At 45.8% G+C, this 22,326-nt stretch overlaps 1 protein-coding gene across 2 annotated transcripts in view; it reads left to right on the top strand.

Annotated features, from left to right (window-relative positions):
* acsl6 (acyl-CoA synthetase long chain family member 6) overlaps nucleotides 1–17,213 on the top strand; it is a 65,969-nt gene extending 48,756 nt beyond the window's left edge. For both annotated transcript variants that reach the window (XM_079587213.1, XM_079587214.1), the window contains 7 exons: nucleotides 5,832–5,904; nucleotides 8,120–8,208; nucleotides 8,799–8,915; nucleotides 10,106–10,249; nucleotides 10,326–10,427; nucleotides 10,602–10,673; nucleotides 15,804–17,213. In XM_079587213.1, coding sequence (XP_079443339.1) covers nucleotides 5,832–5,904; nucleotides 8,120–8,208; nucleotides 8,799–8,915; nucleotides 10,106–10,249; nucleotides 10,326–10,427; nucleotides 10,602–10,673; nucleotides 15,804–15,944 — 738 coding nt within the window. In that variant the 3' untranslated portion in view covers nucleotides 15,945–17,213. The remainder of the gene's footprint in view (nucleotides 1–5,831; nucleotides 5,905–8,119; nucleotides 8,209–8,798; nucleotides 8,916–10,105; nucleotides 10,250–10,325; nucleotides 10,428–10,601; nucleotides 10,674–15,803) is intronic.
* Nucleotides 17,214–22,326: the final 5,113 nt, after the last annotated feature.

Below are 22,326 nucleotides of genomic sequence, written 5' to 3'. Positions count from 1 at the left end.
TGTAGCGTAGCGCATCACTGCTGTGTGTCTGTAGCGTAGCGCATCACGGCTGTGTGTCTGTAGCGTAGCGCATCACTGCTGTGTGTCTGTAGCGTAGCGCATCACTGCTGTGTGTCTGTAGCGTAGCGCATCACTGCTGTGTGTCTGTAGCGTAGCGCATCACTGCTGTGTGTCTGTAGCGTAGCTCATCACTGCTGTGTGTCTGTAGCGTAGCGCACCACTGCTGTGTGTCTGTAGCGTAGCGCATCACTGCTGTGTGTCTGTAGCGTAGCGCACCACTGCTGTGTGTCTGTAGCGTAGCGCATCACTGCTGTGTGTCTGTAGCGTAGCGCATCACTGCTGTGTGTCTGTAGCGTAGCGCATCACTGCTGTGTGTCTGTAGCGTAGCGCATCACTGCTGTGTGTCTGTAGCGTAGCGCATCACTGCTGTGTGTCTGTAGCGTAGCGCATCACTGCTGTGTGTCTGTAGCGTAGCGCACCACTGCTGTGTGTCTGTAGCGTAGCGCATCACTGCTGTGTGTCTGTAGCGTAGCGCACCACTGCTGTGTGTCTGTAGCGTAGCGCTCCTGTGTTTCTGATCTCATCACGGCTGTGTGTCTGTAGCGTAGCGCTCCTGTGTTTCTGATCTCATCACGGCTGTGTGTCTGTAGCGTAGCGCATCACTGCTGTGTGTCTGTAGCGTAGCGCATCACTGCTGTGTGTCTGTAGCGTAGCGCACCACTGCTGTGTGTCTGTAGCGTAGCGCATCACTGCTGTGTGTCTGTAGCGTAGCGCACCACTGCTGTGTGTCTGTAGCGTAGCGCTCCTGTGTTTCTGATCTCATCACTGCTGTGTGTCTGTAGCGTAGCGCTCCTGTGTTTCTGATCTCATCACGGCTGTGTGTTTGTAGCGTAGCGCTCCTGTGTTTCTGATCTCATCACTGCTGTGTGTCTGTAGCGTAGCGCTCCTGTGTTTCTGATCTCATCACTGCTGTGTGTCTGTAGCGTAGCGCTCCTGTGTTTCTGATCTCATCACTGCTGTGTGTCTGTAGCGTAGCGCTCCTGTGTTTCTGATCTCATCACGGCTGTGTGTCTGTAGCGTAGCGCTCCTGTGTTTCTGATCTCATCACGGCTGTGTGTCTGTAGCGTAGCGCTCCTGTGTTTCTGATGTCATCACGGCTGTGTGTCTGTAGCGTAGCGCTCCTGTGTTTCTGATCTCATCACTGCTGTGTGTCTGTAGCGTAGCGCTCCTGTGTTTCTGATCTCATCACTGCTGTGTGTCTGTAGCGTAGCGCTCCTGTGTTTCTGATCTCATCACGGCTGTGTGTCTGTAGCGTAGCGCTCCTGTATTTCTGATCTCATCACTGCTGTGTGTCTGTAGCGTAGCGCTCCTGTGTTTCTGATCTCATCACGGCTGTGTGTCTGTAGCGTAGCGCACCACTGCTGTGTGTCTGTAGCGTAGCGCTCCTGTGTTTCTGATCTCATCACTGCTGTGTGTCTGTAGCGTAGCGCTCCTGTGTTTCTGATCTCATCACGGCTGTGTGTCTGTAGCGTAGCGCACCACTGCTGTGTGTCTGTAGCGTAGCGCTCCTGTGTTTCTGATCTCATCACGGCTGTGTGTCTGTAGCGTAGCGCTCCTGTATTTCTGATCTCATCACTGCTGTGTGTCTGTAGCGTAGCGCTCCTGTGTTTCTGATCTCATCACGGCTGTGTGTCTGTAGCGTAGCGCTCCTGTGTTTCTGATCTCATCACGGCTGTGTGTCTGTAGCGTAGCGCTCCTGTGTTTCTGATCTCATCACTGCTGGGTGTCTGTAGCGTAGCGCTCCTGTGTTTCTGATCTCATCACGGCTGTGTGTCTGTAGCGTAGCGCTCCTGTGTTTCTGATGTCATCACGGCTGTGTGTCTGTAGCGTAGCGCTCCTGTGTTTCTGATCTCATCACTGCTGTGTGTCTGTAGCGTAGCGCTCCTGTGTTTCTGATCTCACCACTGCTGTGTGTCTGTAGCGTAGCGCTCCTGTGTTTCTGATCTCATCACTGCTGTGTGTCTGTAGCGTAGCGCTCCTGTGTTTCTGATGTCATCACGGCTGTGTGTCTGTAGCGTAGCGCTCCTGTGTTTCTGATCTCATCACGGCTGTGTGTCTGTAGCGTAGCGCTCCTGTGTTTCTGATCTCATCACGGCTGTGTGTCTGTAGCGTAGCGCTCCTGTGTTTCTGATCTCATCACTGCTGTGTGTCTGTAGCGTAGCGCTCCTGTGTTTCTGATCTCATCACTGCTGTGTGTCTGTAGCGTAGCGCTCCTGTGTTTCTGATCTCATCACGGCTGTGTGTCTGTAGCGTAGCGCTCCTGTGTTTCTGATCTCATCACGGCTGTGTGTCTGTAGCGTAGCGCTCCTGTGTTTCTGATCTCATCACGGCTGGGTGTCTGTAGCGTAGCGCTCCTGTGTTTCTGATCTCATCACGGCTGTGTGTCTGTAGCGTAGCGCTCCTGTGTTTCTGATCTCATCACGGCTGTGTCTGTAGCGTAGCGCTCCTGTGTTTCTGATGTCATCACGGCTGTGTGTCTGTAGCGTAGCGCTCCTGTGTTTCTGATCTCATCACTGCTGTGTGTCTGTAGCGTAGCGCTCCTGTGTTTCTGATCTCATCACGGCTGTGTGTCTGTAGCGTAGCGCTCCTGTGTTTCTGATCTCATCACTGCTGTGTGTCTGTAGCGTAGCGCTCCTGTGTTTCTGATCTCATCACGGCTGTGTGTCTGTAGCGTAGCGCTCCTGTGTTTCTGATCTCATCACGGCTGTGTGTCTGTAGCGTAGCGCTCCTGTGTTTCTGATCTCATCACGGCTGTGTGTCTGTAGCGTAGCGCTCCTGTGTTTCTGATCTCATCACGGCTGTGTCTGTAGCGTAGCGCTCCTGTGTTTCTGATGTCATCACGGCTGTGTGTCTGTAGCGTAGCGCTCCTGTGTTTCTGATCTCATCACTGCTGTGTGTCTGTAGCGTAGCGCTCCTGTGTTTCTGATCTCATCACTGCTGTGTGTCTGTAGCGTAGCGCTCCTGTGTTTCTGATCTCATCACTGCTGTGTGTCTGTAGCGTAGCGCTCCTGTGTTTCTGATCTCATCACTGCTGTGTGTCTGTAGCGTAGCGCTCCTGTGTTTCTGATCTCATCACGGCTGTGTGTCTGTAGCGTAGCGCTCCTGTGTTTCTGATGTCATCACGGCTGTGTGTCTGTAGCGTAGCGCTCCTGTGTTTCTGATCTCATCACGGCTGTGTGTCTGTAGCGTAGCGCTCCTGTGTTTCTGATCTCATCACTGCTGTGTGTCTGTAGCGTAGCGCTCCTGTGTTTCTGATCTCATCACGGCTGTGTGTCTGTAGCGTAGCGCTCCTGTGTTTCTGATCTCATCACTGCTGTGTGTCTGTAGCGTAGCGCTCCTGTGTTTCTGATCTCATCACGGCTGTGTGTCTGTAGCGTAGCGCTCCTGTGTTTCTGATCTCATCACGGCTGTGTGTCTGTAGCGTAGCGCTCCTGTGTTTCTGATCTCATCACTGCTGTGTGTCTGTAGCGTAGCGCTCCTGTGTTTCTGATCTCATCACTGCTGTGTGTCTGTAGCGTAGCGCTCCTGTGTTTCTGATCTCATCACTGCTGTGTGTCTGTAGCGTAGCGCTCCTGTGTTTCTGATCTCATCACTGCTGTGTGTCTGTAGCGTAGCGCATCACTGCTGTGTGTCTGTAGCGTAGCGCTCCTGTGTTTCTGATCTCATCGCTGCTGTGTGTCTGTAGCGTAGCGCTCCTGTGTTTCTGATCTCATCACTGCTGTGTGTCTGTAGCGTAGCGCTCCTGTGTTTCTGATCTCATCACGGCTGTGTGTCTGTAGCGTAGCGCTCCTGTGTTTCTGATCTCATCACGGCTGTGTGTCTGTAGCGTAGCGCTCCTGTGTTTCTGATCTCATCACGGCTGGGTGTCTGTAGCGTAGCGCTCCTGTGTTTCTGATCTCATCACGGCTGTGTGTCTGTAGCGTAGCGCTCCTGTGTTTCTGATCTCATCACGGCTGTGTGTCTGTAGCGTAGCGCTCCTGTGTTTCTGATCTCATCACGGCTGTGTGTCTGTAGCGTAGCGCTCCTGTGTTTCTGATCTCATCACGGCTGTGTGTCTGTAGCGTAGCGCTCCTGTGTTTCTGATCTCATCACGGCTGTGTCTGTAGCGTAGCGCTCCTGTGTTTCTGATGTCATCACGGCTGTGTGTCTGTAGCGTAGCGCTCCTGTGTTTCTGATCTCATCACTGCTGTGTGTCTGTAGCGTAGCGCTCCTGTGTTTCTGATCTCATCACGGCTGTGTGTCTGTAGCGTAGCGCTCCTGTGTTTCTGATCTCATCACGGCTGTGTGTCTGTAGCGTAGCGCTCCTGTGTTTCTGATCTCATCACGGCTGTGTCTGTAGCGTAGCGCTCCTGTGTTTCTGATGTCATCACGGCTGTGTGTCTGTAGCGTAGCGCTCCTGTGTTTCTGATCTCATCACGGCTGTGTGTCTGTAGCGTAGCGCTCCTGTGTTTCTGATCTCATCACTGCTGTGTGTCTGTAGCGTAGCGCTCCTGTGTTTCTGATCTCATCACGGCTGTGTGTCTGTAGCGTAGCGCTCCTGTGTTTCTGATGTCATCACGGCTGTGTGTCTGTAGCGTAGCGCTCCTGTGTTTCTGATCTCATCACGGCTGTGTGTCTGTAGCGTAGCGCTCCTGTGTTTCTGATCTCATCACGGCTGTGTGTCTGTAGCGTAGCGCTTCACTGCTGTGTGTCTGTAGCGTAGCGCTCCTGTGTTTCTGATCTCATCACTGCTGTGTGTCTGTAGCGTAGCGCTCCTGTGTTTCTGATCTCATCACTGCTGTGTGTCTGTAGCGTAGCGCTCCTGTGTTTCTGATCTCATCACTGCTGTGTGTCTGTAGCGTAGCGCATCACTGCTGTGTGTCTGTAGCGTAGCGCTCCTGTGTTTCTGATCTCATCACGGCTGTGTGTCTGTAGCGTAGCGCTTCACTGCTGTGTGTCTGTAGCGTAGCGCTCCTGTGTTTCTGATCTCATCACGGCTGTGTGTCTGTAGCGTAGCGCTCCTGTGTTTCTGATCTCATCACTGCTGTGTGTCTGTAGCGTAGCGCTGCTGTGTTTCTGATCTCATCACGGCTGTGTGTCTGTAGCGTAGCGCTCCTGTGTTTCTGATCTCATCACGGCTGTGTGTCTGTAGCGTAGCGCTCCTGTGTTTCTGATCTCATCACTGCTGTGTGTCTGTAGCGTAGCGCTCCTGTGTTTCTGATCTCATCACTGCTGTGTGTCTGTAGCGTAGCGCTCCTGTGTTTCTGATCTCATCACGGCTGTGTGTCTGTAGCGTAGCGCTCCTGTGTTTCTGATCTCATCACTGCTGTGTGTCTGTAGCGTAGCGCTCCTGTGTTTCTGATCTCATCACTGCTGTGTGTCTGTAGCGTAGCGCTCCTGTGTTTCTGATCTCATCACTGCTGTGTGTCTGTAGCGTAGCGCTCCTGTGTTTCTGATCTCATCACTGCTGTGTGTCTGTAGCGTAGCGCTCCTGTGTTTCTGATCTCATCACTGCTGTGTGTCTGTAGCGTAGCGCTCCTGTGTTTCTGATCTCATCACTGCTGTGTGTCTGTAGCGTAGCGCATCACTGCTGTGTGTCTGTAGCGTAGCGCTCCTGTGTTTCTGATCTCATCGCTGCTGTGTGTCTGTAGCGTAGCGCTCCTGTGTTTCTGATCTCATCACTGCTGTGTGTCTGTAGCGTAGCGCTCCTGTGTTTCTGATCTCATCACGGCTGTGTGTCTGTAGCGTAGCGCTCCTGTGTTTCGGATCTGATCACGGCTGTGTGTTTGCAGGTGTACGAGGCATACGGACAGACGGAGTGCACCGCTGGATGCACCTTCACCACGCCTGGAGACTGGACGTCCGGTGAGACTCTCGCTCGCTCATGACCTCCAGCACATGTCTTTATACTGGCCTCATCCAGAATCACCCTTTAAACAGTTTGGTGTGTCGTAAAGCAAACAATTTAGTTTAAATGGTATCTTGGATTGAAAGCAGAGCACATATTCTGGCTCGCTTTACTGACTGCAGAGATAAACACAGAGCTGCCAACTCTCACGCTTTCGCCGTGTGACACACGGTTTTGCCTGTTTTCACACGCACTCACGCCACACATCACATTTCTCACGCAAAAAAGAAAAAGAAAAAACTCCCCGACCATAGATGGCGCTGATTAGCGTCACTGAACCCCATGCGCTGCACCCCGAACTTAGTAACAGAAGAAGAGATACAAGAAAGACGGCGGGGAAAACCCAAAACCGCGACGACTGGTGATGAGAATCTGAGCTCAGCTGAGAGATATTAGTAAATAAATCCGAACTTACCGAAATGTATGCCTCGAATCAATCAGTGTTTCTCAACCGCGGTAAGAAGTCAATAAAACAGGTAAATGTTAAATGTAAATGGACTGCAAAACATATACATCAGGAAAGCAATTTAATGACCATTTATAGGTTGTAAAAATTAGCTAGAGAGTTTTGTTAAATATGTCCACTATATTAGGCTACATATATTTTTACTTATATCATTAAAATATTATAAAGTTGTTATTATAATAAAGAACGCATTATTTTATTTAAGTTGTTATTTTTAACCTTTAATAAAAAAATAGGGCTCTCTATGTTTTCAGCATTAGTGATTTATTTGTTAACATGTATCTACTGTAACTAATAATTATCTAAATGAATCGATATCGAATCAAGATGTTAAGCAATAATAAATACAGTAACCTGCCAGCAATTGTAACCATGCAGCTAAACATTGTAACATGTTGTCAGTAAACTTGCCAAATGTTTTGACAATCACAACTTATTGTGATGCAAGTTTTTGCATCACCCCCCCCCCCCCCCAATCTCACTCCAAGCTAAACTCAAAAGTTGGCAGCTATGTAAACATGTTTTAAAAAGACATCTCAATAACCACTACAGTCTGACAAATGTACACTAAACATTTACTGACAAAAAATATATAGCCTACTTATTGTTAACAGTAAATCAAAATGTAAGGTTGGAATCAAACCATAGCCTAAATATAATTTTAGAAAAACTAATACATTTGGCTGTGATGAATTCGTGTGGCGTGATTATTAGAAAGACAAAAAACAGAAACTTACACTCTCACATGATGATTAATGGACCTTTTCACAGACCGACTCATTTCACAGTTATCAATATCACAGATCGAGTAAAGTTTCTCATAGGTTACTTTCATTTGTAACGCTATACTTGGTCTTATATTACCTTGGCAGTAAATGATAAAACGGGTTGTATTTCTAACATTTCAAACATTTCACATCTTTCTCTCTTCTGACCAACATCATTAATCTCTCTATTTTCCACCTCTTTTGGAAAGTCATGGAAATGCTATCATGGACTTTTCTCTTTTGCTATCGGAGCAAACGGTAATACAGACGTTATATCTGCTGTTGTCTCCAGGAGTCCATGCAACGGTTCACTGGGAATAGCTCTTTACTCCATGATTAAAACCAGAAGGACACGCATGCTTGTGATTCAGCGTGACTGACGGCTGCTGTCCTTCACTAGATTTAATGACTATTTCTACAGACGGTCGTAATGTGACGTCACACTCTGCGGCATCTTTTTTATATGTAACATATAATACATAGAAAATGTAAAATCTACTAGGCTTTACCGAGGTCACGGCCTGACACATCAATCTTCCATTGGTCACACATCTTCACGTGACACGGATCCGCAGGGAAGAGTTACCGAACATGACCCCGGGGGTGTTTCTGTCTCCTGCATGTGTATGAATGAAAAACACTGGACTGAGCCACAGTCACTGCCCAGTTACTGATAACTAGCCGTTTAATGATCAGGATGCTTCAGTCAGGGTGAATACTGTGTAGCAGTGAGACATATGTCTCTACATCCACTGTGAAACTGCGTGGCAAGCTCTCCCTCCAGTGGCTTGTTTTTGCATTACACTTCGAGTGCCGTCCGTTCCAGACTGTCATCTGTGTGTCTCAGTCATTCTCTCCTGTAATCCGTCATTATCTGTGGAATCCTCCACACAGACCTGTGTGAGGACATGCAGTTATGGAGGTCTTGTCTCTGTGCAGGTCATGTAGGAGCGCCGCTGCCCTGTAACCTCATTAAACTGGTGGATGTGGCGGAGAAGAACTACTTCGCTGCTAAAGGAGAGGGCGAGGTTTGTATTAACACTGTCCGAGTGGCCTTACTCTTAGTTTAACACACACTGGCAAAGACGAGTCTTTAAAAAGCTGCTTCACACTAGAAAACAGAAATCTACCTTGTCTGGAGAAATGTAGGACTCGTAGCGTTCAAATCTATCATTTCCAACAAAAGTTCTCTGAAATGTCATGTGGTGTAACATGCATGTTCAAATGTTCCTTACAGCTTGAGTAGACGCCTGTACAACCATGTCTTTCAAATAGTATGAATTTCTGAACTGTAAATATTGTTTTCCTGGGGTTATTACATTTAACTATCTGTCAAAATATCCAAGTATAAATGTCACAAATTCTAATGCATGTAAATATCTTGCAAACACAACACTTTCACTTTCCTTTTTTAATAAAGAAAAGATGAATTCCGTGGCGTTCTGCAATAGTGCTGCTGATGAAGCACAGGGCGGGAGAGACGGACACAGGAAGTCATCACAAGCTTGATTGACAGTCATGTCCTCATGCACTTGTCTTAAGAGCACAAAGCTCTCTCTCGCCAAACACAGAATTATTAAAGCATCATCCATCATTCTTCTCTTTGTGTTTGCTCCAGGTTTGTGTGAAAGGCCCAAATGTCTTCAAGGGTTATCTGAAGGATCCTGTGAGGACGGCGGAGACGCTGGACACAGACGGATGGCTTCACACCGGAGACATCGGGAAATGGCTGCCGGTATGTTGGTCTGTTCTTCTTTATATACAAGAGCCCACGAGGAACAGGACTGTCCTGCTGCTGTCCCATCGTGACTTTAACCCTTTCCCCGCCAGCGCTTTTGATCATTTTCAGAACTTTCATGGCCCCCAGAATATTCTGTTGTATGAATATCTGAACATGCAATATATCAAAAGAAAGAACAGAGCCTCTGCGTTTAAACAATCAAATAAGCATTTTATTCTAGCTTTGTGCATTATTTTTTTTTATCAACACTTACACACAAAAAATGGCTACATTTTGGAAAAAAAGCTGAGAAATTACATTTTTTCAAAGACTGCAACACGAGTGTCAGCAATGTTTTGATCTGGAGATTCAGTCCTCTTTCAGAAGATGGGTAACAGCGCCCCCTACTGTATAACAGTGAAACACTGATTTTGTCAATGGCAGGGAAATAGAAAGTTAAAGAGCTACTTCTACCTGATTTAATACTTTAAAATAATGTATACAGTTGGTTCATTGATGTGAACCAGATCATGTAGATGTTAGAAAAATACACTGAATAACAAAATTCAGTGTATCGGTCTATAGAGACTGCTTGACTTGAGACTTATGCATTTCCTTAACATTTCTCTTGTCAAGTCACCTTCATTTATACAGCGCTTTTAACAATATAGATTGTATCTAAGCAGCTTTACAGAGATAACAGGAGATTACAGTAACAGTGTTCAGGCTTTACAGCAGCTCTAGAATACAGTTATTGTCCAGCTAAAGTTAGTTTTGATTGATTCACTTCCGTCGCAACGATCATTAGTTATTAACTTAGCGGCCGCTAACACGACACCGTTCTAACAGAAAACCCCAATGCGCTCCGGCCGCTCATCCGCACAACACAGTGTTTGGAGCTCGAGAACGCAAACCATGAAATAGGTTTCAAGGTGCTAGTTTGAAAAACGTTATCATCTCCGCTTAAACTTCAAAAACGCGAATCCGTGAAAACGCTGACGGCGTGCACATGCGTATTACATGTTCAGTCTATAGTCTCTTGAACACCAGCATTGAATAGGCTTATTTGAATGATACAGAGTGCTGGATCAAGACATTAACCCTGCATGGCCAACCCTGCTCTTCTTTACTGGTGTCTGCCGGGCCGTTGAGCTGCTCAGACAGACAGTGATAACAACAGCTCCTTCCGTTTGTCTGTCCTTCAGAACGGCACCCTGAAGATCATCGACAGGAAGAAGCACATCTTTAAGTTAGCGCAAGGAGAGTATATTTCCCCAGAGAAAATAGAAAACATCTACATCCGCAGTGAACCCGTGTCTCAGCTCTACGTGCACGGAGACAGCCTGCAGGTCAGTCGCTTAGCATTAGCCTGAATGTCTCGAGAGTTCGCTGCGCCGCGGATGCTAACGCTGATTGTGTGTGCAGTCGTGTCTGGTGGGAATCATCGTCCCGGATCCCGAGGTCTTTCCCTCATGGGCTCAGAAGAAAGGCTTTGAAGGATGCTTCAACGAGCTGTGTGACAATAAAGTAAGGCTCCCCTGAACCCTGATCTCGTATGCATTTGCTGCTTTCCCGAACAGCAACACAGTGTGGGCCCAGATCCGGGCCGTGTGGAGCCCATGTGTACCAGATGTGCCGACACTATGTTGCTGTCTGGGATTCACGAAGTTGCTGACCATTGTCTGTTTTGTCCATCTGAAGGACCTGAAGAAAGCCATCCTGGATGACATGGTGCGTTTGGGAAAAGCTAGTGGCCTCCATTCATTCGAACAGGTGCGTTTGAAACTGGCGTGCTGTAGCTAACCACTACAGTAGCTAACCACTACAGTAGCTAAACACTACAGTAGCTAAACACTACAGTAGCTAACCACTACAGTAGCTAACCACTACAGTAGCTAACCACTACAGTAGCTAAACACTACAGTAGCTAAACACTACAGTAGCTAACCACTACAGTAGCTAAACACTACAGTAGCTAACCACTACTTAACCACTACAGTAGCTAACCACTACAGTAGCTAACCACTACAGTAGCTAAACACTACAGTAGCTAACCACTACAGTAGCTAAACACTACAGTAACTAACCACTACAGTAACTAACCACTACAGTAGCTAACCACTACAGTAGCTAACCACTACAGTAGCTAACCACTACAGTAGCTAACCACTACAGTAGCTAGTAGCTAACCACTACAGTAGCTAACCACTACAGTAGCTAACCACTACAGTAGCTAACCACTACAGTAGCTAACCACTACAGTAGCTAAACACTACAGTAGCTAACCACTACAGTAGCTAACCACTACAGTAGCTAAACACTACAGTAGCTAACCACTACAGTAGCTAACCACTACAGTAGCTAACCACTACAGTAGCTAACCACTACAGTAGCTAACCACTACAGTAGCTAACCACTACAGTAGCTAACCACTACAGTAGCTAACCACTACAGTAGCTAGTAGCTAACCACTACAGTAGCTAACCACTACAGTAGCTAACCACTACAGTAGCTAACCACTACAGTAGCTAACCACTACAGTAGCTAAACACTACAGTAGCTAACCACTACAGTAGCTAACCACTACAGTAGCTAAACACTACAGTAGCTAACCACTACAGTAGCTAAACACTACAGTAGCTAACCACTACAGTAACTAACCACTACAGTAACTAACCACTACAGTAACTAGCTACTGTAGTGGTTAGCTACTGTAGTGGTTAGTTACTGTAGTGGTTAGTTACTGTAGTGGTTAGCTACTGTAGTGGTTAGCTACTGTAGTGGTTAGCTACTGTAGTGGTTAGCTACTGTAGTGGTTAACCACTACAGTAGCTAACCACTACAGTAGCTAACCACTACAGTAGCTAAACACTACAGTAGCTAACCACTACAGTAGCTAACCACTACAGTAGCTAACCACTACAGTAGCTAAACACTACAGTAGCTAACCACTACAGTAACTAACCACTACAGTAGCTAAACACTACAGTAACTAACCACTACAGTAGCTAAACACTACAGTAGCTAACCATTACAGTAACTAACCACTACAGTAGCTAACCACTACAGTAACTAACCACTACAGTAGATAAACACTACAGTAACTAACCACTACAGTAGCTAAACACTACAGTAACTAACCACTACAGTAGCTAACCACTACAGTAGCTAAACACTACAGTAGCTAACCACTACAGTAGCTAACCACTACAGTAACTAACCACTACAGTAGCTAACCACTACAGTAACTAACCACTACAGTAGCTAACCACTACAGTAACTAACCACTACAGTAACTAACCACTACAGTAGCTAACCACTACAGTAGCTAACCACTACAGTAACTAACCACTACAGTAACTAACCACTACAGTAGCTAACCACTACAGTAGCTAAACACTACAGTAACTAACCACTACAGTAGCTAACCACTACAGTAGCTGAACACTACAGTAACTAACCACTACAGTAGCTAACCACTACAGTAGCTAACCACTACAGTAGCTAAACACTACAGTAGCTAACCACTACAGTAGCTAACCACTACAGTAGCTAAACACTACAGTAACTAACCACTACAGTAACTAACCACTACAGTAGCTAACCACTACAGTAACTAACCACTACAGTAGCTAAACACTACAGTAACTAACCACTACAGTAGCTAAACACTACAGTAGCTAACCACTACAGTAGCTAAACACTACAGTAGCTAACTACTACAGTAGCTAACCACTACAGTAGCTAAACACTACAGTAACTAACCACTACAGTAACTAACCACTACAGTAGCTAAACACTACAGTAGCTAACCACTACAGTAGCTAACCACTACAGTAGCTAAACACTACAGTAGCTAACCACTACAGTAGCTAAACACTACAGTAGCTAACCACTACAGTAACTGACCACTACAGTAACTAACCACTACAGTAGCTAACCACTACAGTAGCTAACCACTACAGTAGCTAAACACTACAGTAACTAACCACTACAGTAGCTAACCACTACAGTAGCTAACCACTACAGTAGCTAACCACTACAGTAGCTAAACACTACAGTAGCTAACCACTACAGTAGCTAACCACTACAGTAGCTAACCACTACAGTAGCTAAACACTACAGTAACTAACCACTACAGTAGCTAACCACTACAGTAGCTAAACACTACAGTAGCTAACCACTACAGTAGCTAAACACTACAGTAGCTAACCACTACAGTAACTGACCACTACAGTAACTAACCACTACAGTAACTAACCACTACAGTAGCTAACCACTACAGTAACTAACCACTACAGTAACTAACCACTACAGTAGCTAACCACTACAGTAGCTAAACACTAAAGTAACTAACCACTACAGTAGCTAAACACTACAGTAACTAACCACTACAGTAGCTAACCACTACAGTAGCTAACCATTACAGTAGCTAACCACTACAGTAGCTAACCACTACAGTAGCTAACCACTACAGTAACTAACCACTACAGTAGCTAACCACTACAGTAGCTAACCACTACAGTAACTAACCACTACAGTAACTAACCACTACAGTAACTAACCACTACAGTAGCTAACCACTACAGTAGCTAACCACTACAGTAGCTAAACACTACAGTAACTAACCACTACAGTAGCTAAACACTACAGTAACTAACCACTACAGTAGCTAACCACTACAGTAGCTAAACACTACAGTAGCTAACCACTACAGTAGCTAAACACTACAGTAACTAACCACTACAGTAACTAACCACTACAGTAACTAACCACTACAGTAACTAAACACTACAGTAGCTAACCACTACAGTAACTAACCACTACAGTAACTAACCACTACAGTAGCTAAACACTACAGTAACTAAACACTACAGTAGCTAACCACTACAGTAGCTAAACACTACAGTAGCTAACCACTACTTAACCACTACAGTAGCTAACCACTACAGTAGCTAGTAGCTAACCACTACAGTAGCAAACCACTACAGTAGCTAACCACTACAGTAGCAAACCACTACAGTAGCAAACCACTACAGTAGCTAACCACTACAGTAGCTAACCACTACAGTAGCTAACCACAACAGTAGCTAGTAGCTAACCACTACAGTAGCAAACCACTACAGTAGCTAACCACTACAGTAACTAACCACTACAGTAGCTAACCACTACAGTAGCTAAACACTACAGTAACTAAACACTACAGTAGCTAACCACTACAGTAGCTAACCACTACAGTAGCTAGTAGCTAACCACTACAGTAGCAAACCACTACAGTAGCTAACCACTACAGTAGCTAGTAGCTAACCACTACAGTAGCTAACCACTACAGTAGCTAACCACTACAGTAGCTAACCACTACAGTAGCTAACCACTACTTAAACACTACAGTAGCTAACCACTACTTAAACACTACAGTAGCTAACCACTACAGTAACTAACCACTACAGTAGCTAAACACTACAGTAGCTAACCACTACAGTAGCTAACCACTACAGTAGCTAACCACTACTTAAACACTACAGTAGCTAACCACTACTTAAACACTACAGTAGCTAACCACTACAGTAACTAACCACTACAGTAGCTAAACACTACAGTAGCTAACCACTACAGTAGCTAACCACTACAATAGCTAACCATTATAGTAGCTAAACACTACAGTAACTAACCACTACAGTAGCTAAACACTACAGTAACTAACCACTACAGTAGCTAAACACTACAGTAGCTAACCATTACAGTAACTAACCACTACAGTAGCTAAACACTACAGTAACTAACCACTACAGTAGCTAAACACTACAGTAACTAACCACTACAGTAGCTAACCACTACAGTAGCTAACCACTACAGTAGCTAACCACTACAGTAGCTAACCACTACAGTAACTAACCACTACAGTAACTAACCACTACAGTAACTAACCACTACAGTAGCTAAACACTACAGTAACTAACCACTACAATAGCTAAACACTACAGTAGCTAACCACTACTTAACCACTACAGTAACTAACCACTACAGTAGCTAAACACTACAGTAGCTAACCACTACAGTAGCTAACCACTACAGTAACTAACCACTACAGTAGCTAACCACTACAGTAGCTAACCACTACAGTAGCTAACCACTACAGTAGCTAACCACTACAGTAGCTAAACACTACAGTAACTAACCACTACAGTAACTAACCACTACAGTAGCTAACCACTACAGTAGCTAAACACTACAGTAGCTAAACACTACAGTAACTAACCACTAAACACTCGTTGGTATGAACATTAGTTGCTCACACGTGTTAGGACTAGGTTCAATTAACTAGAAAGCATTTGATATTTAATCTCATTTAAAGGTGAAGCGTGCCATTTCTGCACCAGATGGACTAATGGGAGTTTTTAATCAAGGCCGCTCTTCATTGCTCGTTTAACACACTGTAGATGATGTGACGTGGGCCAGATCTTCTCATCCTGATCTCTAGCTCATCCTGCTTCTTCAAACAGTCTGAGATTACTGTTCGTTTCAAAGAGCAAATCTATAAAGACTCAAGACTATGACCAGCAATGCTGCGATTGGCTGGTAGAATGACATCAATTTAATGACCTCGTTTAAAAGTGTAAACGAGTTCAAATTATTATTATTATTATTATCATTTCATTATTATATATATTACGCCGAGTTCTGCAGATATCAGGACTATTTTTATGAAGAACATATGAAGAGCGGGACACGGCGGCGGTCCTCGCGGGGCCAGTGCAGTGGTTATTACAGGCCAGAAGAGTCACAGAGCGGCACGCTTCACATTTAAAATGGTCACAGCCATGAAATGCCTGCATATAGAGGACCGTGTAAGTGAATAACACAACCTTAACAGTTCACGATCCTCTGTTTGACTCCTCTCAGGTTAAAGACATCCACATTCACAAAGAAATGTTCTCCATACAAAACGGATTGCTGACCCCCACTTTAAAAGCCAAGAGACCCGAGTTGAAGGAGTATTTCAAGATGGAAATCGAACAACTGTACAGCAACATCTCCATGTAATTGTTCCGTCACCAAAAGATGAGGACGTTTTATCGACATTGGCATTCCTTCACTATTTGTTCTTCCTCGCTCAAAACTAGCAGGCACTAAATGCTCCGAATGAGCCATGGGCGTCAAGACCACGCATGAGCTTACTCGCATTAAACGAGTAATTCCCCTTGGGCCGTTGGTGGCGAGCCGCGTCCAGATGGAGTTGTCCTCAGAAAGCAGACGCAGATCCAGCTAGCATGCATGCTTGACTCGAGGAGAGCAACTAACCCAAAGTTCACCTCCATTCATGTTTTGTTTTTGGGTCCAAAGGGAACTCCAGTGGCACATTCCCAGCTAAAGCCATGCATGCTGTGTTCCGGCGTTCCATGACTGACATTCCCAGGTCCTTTACGGCATCAGAAGACATTTACATGCACTCACCGTATGATGCTTGTCTACGTAGGAAAGGCCTACAAGAGAGGCTCGCTTGATCAAAGTGAGCATGCCATGCAATACCGCGCTGACCTGGCGGATCGACTCGCTTTCAGTTCTTTTCCATCCCAAAGTATTTCAATAGTAGCGTACATTTTGAAGAAAACTAGATGTGAAACTATTTAAGCAATGGTTTGAAGTGTAGAGAAACCAATAAGATTTGAATCTGCTCTTGAATGATATCAGAACTTTATCTTTGTATTTCACAAGGGGACTGGAATGGGGATGGGGGAAAATATGAATCTGCAGAGATATTCATTTATTCTGGTTACGTTAGATTTGGTTTTATGGCATTTAAACACAACGCATTTCACATTCCCCCTTTCAGTCTGGCCTATATTGTGTTTTTCGTCTGTTTGTTAGAATGTTATTAGCTAATTTAATGATCAGGGTTATTCCGTTATTCATTTATTTATTACTATCAGAGGTTATTCTAAAGGTTGCTCCATTTGGACGCCACTAAGCTCTGTGTTTCTTACAAAAGTCAAGCTGATAAGTCTACATTCCTGCTGATGTCAGTGGTCAGACTGAAGAACGACGACCAGTGTCTGTCTATAGCATTCAAAGTCTTTCAGTCAAACAGCTATTAGACATCTAACAGTCGGAACATGTGAGCCTTACACGTTTTATATTATGTTCAAATTTGGAGAATGGGAGACTTTTTTTTTTTTTTTTTAAACAGTTCACCTGCATTTTTCCCGATAATAAAGTCTTTTATGCGCATGTACATCTCTGCATATACACAAACATAGTGATGATGAGTGTGTGCAAAAAATGTAAAAATAAAGAATTCTTCTTTGTAATTCTATTGGTTGTGGTGGTCTTAAAAGTATGTGAAACTTCATAATTTAAATCAGAGCGATATGACTTAAAGTATTGTTATACTTATAGTAGATTTCGATTATGTATTGATTTAGTCCGATAGAATTTCTTGGGTTGTTTGTCGAGGCCACAACAGATTTGAGGGTTGTTTTCCCTGATATTTGGCCATGGTTTGCCACTGCAAGGGTTAGCTGATGACAGAAAGATTCATTTTAAGGTTAATAGCATAATAGTAAAGTCTTACTGTATGTGTTAAGTGTAACATTTGGGGCAGGCTGCAAATAACTGCAAAACATGGAACACACAAGACAGGGGAACACAGGTTGGAACGATAACATTAAGCATTAGTTGGAGATGGTTTGTGTCAGTGGTGCCCAATCCTGCTCCTGCCGATCCACTGTCCTGCACGGTTCATCTCCAACCCTCAAACACACCTGCCTTTCATTTTCAAGTGATCCTGAAGATCTTGATTGGTTGCTTCAGGTGTGTTTGATTAGGGTTGGAGATGAACTGTGCAGGAGCGTGGATCGGCAGGAGTAGGATTGGGCACCCCTGGTTTGTGTGAAGGAGAATGGCTGTATAAAGCATGATGTTAATCAATATTTCACAGTTGTGCTGATACTCAGAACAACAGCACTATTGTGAGTCTATATCATGAGCAGATTTCTTAGATCACTTTGGGGCTGATTTGTATTTTGGTCCCAACACCAAATAAGATTAAGATCTTCAGGAATACTTGACAATTACAGACATCTATAGAGCCCTCCTACAGCCCTGACCTCTCTAAAGACCGGCATCAGCCCTGACCTCTCTAAAGACCGGCATCAGCCCTCCTACAGCCCTGACCTCTCTAAAGACCGGCATCATCCCTCCTACAGCCCTGACCTCTCTAAAGACCGACATCAGCCCTGAACTCTCTAAAGACCGGCATCAGCCCTGACCTCTCTAAAGACCGACATCAGCCCTGACCTCTCTAAAGACCGACATCAGCCCTGACCTCTCTAAAGACCGGCATCATCCCTCCTACAGCCCTGACCTCTCTAAAGACCGACATCAGCCCTGACCTCTCTAAAGACCGACATCAGCCCTGAACTCTCTAAAGACCGGCATCAGCCCTGACCTCTCTAAAGACAGGCATCAGCCCTGACCTCTCAAAAGACCGACATCAGCCCTGACCTCTCTAAAGACCGACATCAGCCCTCCTACAGCCCTGACTTCTCTAAAGACCGACATCAGCCCTGACTTCTCTAAAGACCGACATCAGCCCTGAACTCTCTAAAGACCGGCATCAGCCCTGACCTCTCTAAAGACAGGCATCAGCCCTGACCTCTCAAAAGACCGACATCAGCCCTGACCTCTCTAAAGACCGACATCAGCCCTGACCTCTCTAAAGACCGACATCAGCCCTGACCTCTCTAAAGACCGACATCAGCCCTGACCTCTCTAAAGATCGACATCAGCCCTGACCTCTCTAAAGACCGACATCAGCCCTCCTACAGCCCTGACCCCTCTAAAGACAGGCATCAGCCCTGACCTCTCTAAAGACCGACATCAGCCCTGAACTCTCTAAAGACCGACATCAGCCCTGACCTCTCTAAAGACCGACATCAGCCCTGACCTCTCTAAAGACCGATATCAGCCCTGACCTCTCTAAAGACCGACATCAGCCCTGACCTCTCTAAAGACCGACATCAGCCCTGACCTCTCTAAAGACCGACATCAGCCCTCCTACAGCCCTGACCTCTCTAAAGACCGACATCAGCCCTCCTACAGCCCTGACCTCTCTAAAGACCGACATCAGCCCTGACCTCTCTAAAGACCGACATCAGCCCTCCTACAGCCCTGACCTCTCTAAAGACCGACATCAGCCCTGACCTCTCTAAAGACCGACATCAGCCCTCCTACAGCCCTGACCTCTCTAAAGACCGACATCAGCCCTGACCTCTCTAAAGACCGACATCAGCCCTCCTACAGCCCTGACTTCTCTAAAGACCGACATCACCCCTCCTACAGCCCTGACCTCTCTAAAGACCGGCATCAGCCCTCTTACAGCCCTGACCTCTCTAAAGACCGACATCAGCCCTGACCTCTCTAAAGAACGACATCACCCCTCCTACAGCCCTGACCTCTCTAAAGACCGACATCAGCCCTCCTACAGCCCTGACTTCTCTAAAGACCGACATCACCCCTCCTACAGCCCTGACCTCTCTAAAGACCGGCATCAGCCCTGACCTCTCTAAAGACCGACATCAGCCCTGACCTCTCTAAAGACCGACATCAGCCCTGACCTCTCTAAAGACCGACATCAGCCCTGACCTCTCTAAAGACCGACATCAGCCCTGACCTCTCTAAAGACCGACATCACCCCTCCTACAGCCCTGACCTCTCTAAAGACCGACATCAGCCCTGACCTCTCTAAAGACCGACATCACCCCTCCTACAGCCCTGACCTCTCTAAAGACAGGCATCAGCCCTGACCTCTCTAAAGACCGACATCAGCCCTGACCTCTCTAAAGACCGACATCAGCCCTGACCTCTCTAAAGACCGACATCAGCCCTGACCTCTCTAAAGACCGACATCAGCCCTGACCTCTCTAAAGACCGACATCAGCCCTGACCTCTCTAAAGACCGACATCACCCCTCCTACAGCCCTGACCTCTCTAAAGACCGACATCAGCCCTGACCTCTCTAAAGACCGACATCACCCCTCCTACAGCCCTGACCTCTCTAAAGACCGACATCAGCCCTGACTTCTCTAAAGACCGACATCACCCCTCCTACAGCCCTGACCTCTCTAAAGACCGACATCAGCCCTGACCTCTCTAAAGACCGACATCAGCCCTGACCTCTCTAAAGACCGACATCAGCCCTGACCTCTCTAAAGACCGACATCAGCCCTGACCTCTCTAAAGACCGACATCAGCCCTGACCTCTCTAAAGACCGACATCACCCCTCCTACAGCCCTGACCTCTCTAAAGACCGGCATCAGCCCTCTTACAGCCCTGACCTCTCTAAAGACCGACATCACCCCTCCTACAGCCCTGACCTCTCTAAAGACCGACATCAGCCCTCCTACAGCCCTGACCTCTCTAAAGACCGGCATCAGCCCTGACCTCTCTAAAGACCGACATCAGCCCTCCTACAGCCCTGACCTCTCTAAAGACCGACATCAGCCCTCCTACAGCCCTGACCTCTCTAAAGAACGACATCAGCCCTCCTACAGCCCTGACCTCTCTAAAGAACGACATCAGCCCTCCTACAGCCCTGACCTCTCTAAAGACCGACATCAGCCCTGACCTCTCTAAAGAACGACATCACCCCTCCTACAGCCCTGACCTCTCTAAAGAACGACATCACCCCTCCTACAGCCCTGACCTCTCTAAAGACCGACATCAGCCCTGACCTCTCTAAAGAACGACATCACCCCTCCTACAGCCCTGACCTCTCTAAAGAACGACATCACCCCTCCTACAGCCCTGGAGTATGAGGGAGTCCAAGATGCTTTACATGTTTTTGCCCCTTTCCGCCAGGCTACAGCAGAGCTTTCTGGAGAGAAAAGTCTTCCTCCAAAGAGATACCTTTGATGAAGATGCTTAATAATGCTGTTATGAGTAAGTTAGAAGACCTCAACTCCAGTTTAACAAGGCAGCTGGGTGACACCCTGGTCCGGAGGGTCAGGGAATATGCAGTACATTAAGAATCAATAAGTATGATGACCATACTCACATTATTGGATCCCAGATTTAAAAAACTGTGATTCTTAAGTCAAGGGAAACTTCAAGAAGTGGTATCAAAATTAAAATCTGAATGTGCTACTGTAATCAGAAAAGCTGGTCTTCATACTGCTTCCACCAATACACCCCCAGCTCAGCTGCCAGCCTTTTCAGAAGCAGGTCAAGCTACAAACAACAGTAAGTAGTATATTTCTTTGTTGTGGGAATTTTCACATTAGTGATAAGTACTTTGAACCTTTGTTAATGGAGTTTTTTTCTTTGTACCTTTGGCATCTGTACTGTAAAAGTGGAAAAGTATTTATCAGAAGTGAATCTCACAAGGTCTGAGGATCCACTAGTATATTGGATTCAACAGAAGCATCAGTGTCCTCATTTATACCAGCTGGCACTGGCATTCTTATGTTCCCCTGCATTCTCTGCTCCATGCGAAAGGATCTTTTCCAAGGCTGGAGAGGTTTTGTCTAAGAGGAATCGTCCAAACCCCAACACACTTGTACTCTCAATAAAACTTGTAATCCTTCCTTCACCCACCCCAAACTGCAGTGTTGCACTATTCTCCTCTTCTATATCCCCAGTAAAACTAGTAACAGTTCACTGCACAAACCCCCCAGAAACAGTTCTTAACTTTTCCCCAGACTAATCTGTTGCAGTTTGCTTTATTACACTCCCTCCACCATAAGCACTGCACTCAACAGTCTCACTTTTGTTGTTCATACTGTCGCTATCCAAACAATTTATGAATAATGAATTAACTGTGTGTGTGTGTGTGTGTGTGTGTGTGTGTGTGTGTGTGTGTGTGTGTGTGTGTGTGTGTGTGACAGTAGTCTCTGCACTAGTACAGTCAGACAGGGAAAGATACATATTTTATTTTATACCCAGGTAATGGACAAATATCTGTGCAGGTATTACGATCCGTCTAGGTTAAATCGTAACAAAGAAAAATAGACATGACTCCCACGCCCAGTCGTCAGACCAAAAGATACTATGGCTGCGTCCGAAACCGTATACTTCCCTGCTATATAGTATATCCCTTTCCCATCCATGATCAGATCCCAGTCTGACTGCAGCAATGATGGACATGATGGACAGCAGAGACAGGGGAAGGTGGGAACGCTGGTCAGCGGATTCATCAGAATAAAGCTGAAGAATGAGAACCGCTGTGTTGAGATGGCAGTAGTGGGGTTCACCGCCTGTAAATATGGGATTGTTAGAACAAGAAGTATGAATAAAGCCTATGTATTTATTGTGATGGTTACTTTTTTAAACTTTTACTCATTTACTCAGATGAGTTAGAGTTTTATTCATGGCACATGCATTTTGTTTCTTTATATATACAGCCCAATGTTATCCAATGACTTGTTT

This window comes from Phoxinus phoxinus, assembly GCF_949152265.1.
Source record: "Phoxinus phoxinus genome assembly, chromosome: 17".
In the NCBI taxonomy this organism is placed as follows: Eukaryota; Metazoa; Chordata; class Actinopteri; order Cypriniformes; family Leuciscidae; genus Phoxinus; species Phoxinus phoxinus.
The sequence above is the reverse complement of the archived record's forward strand: the minus strand, read 5'-3'. Positions and strand labels throughout refer to the sequence as shown.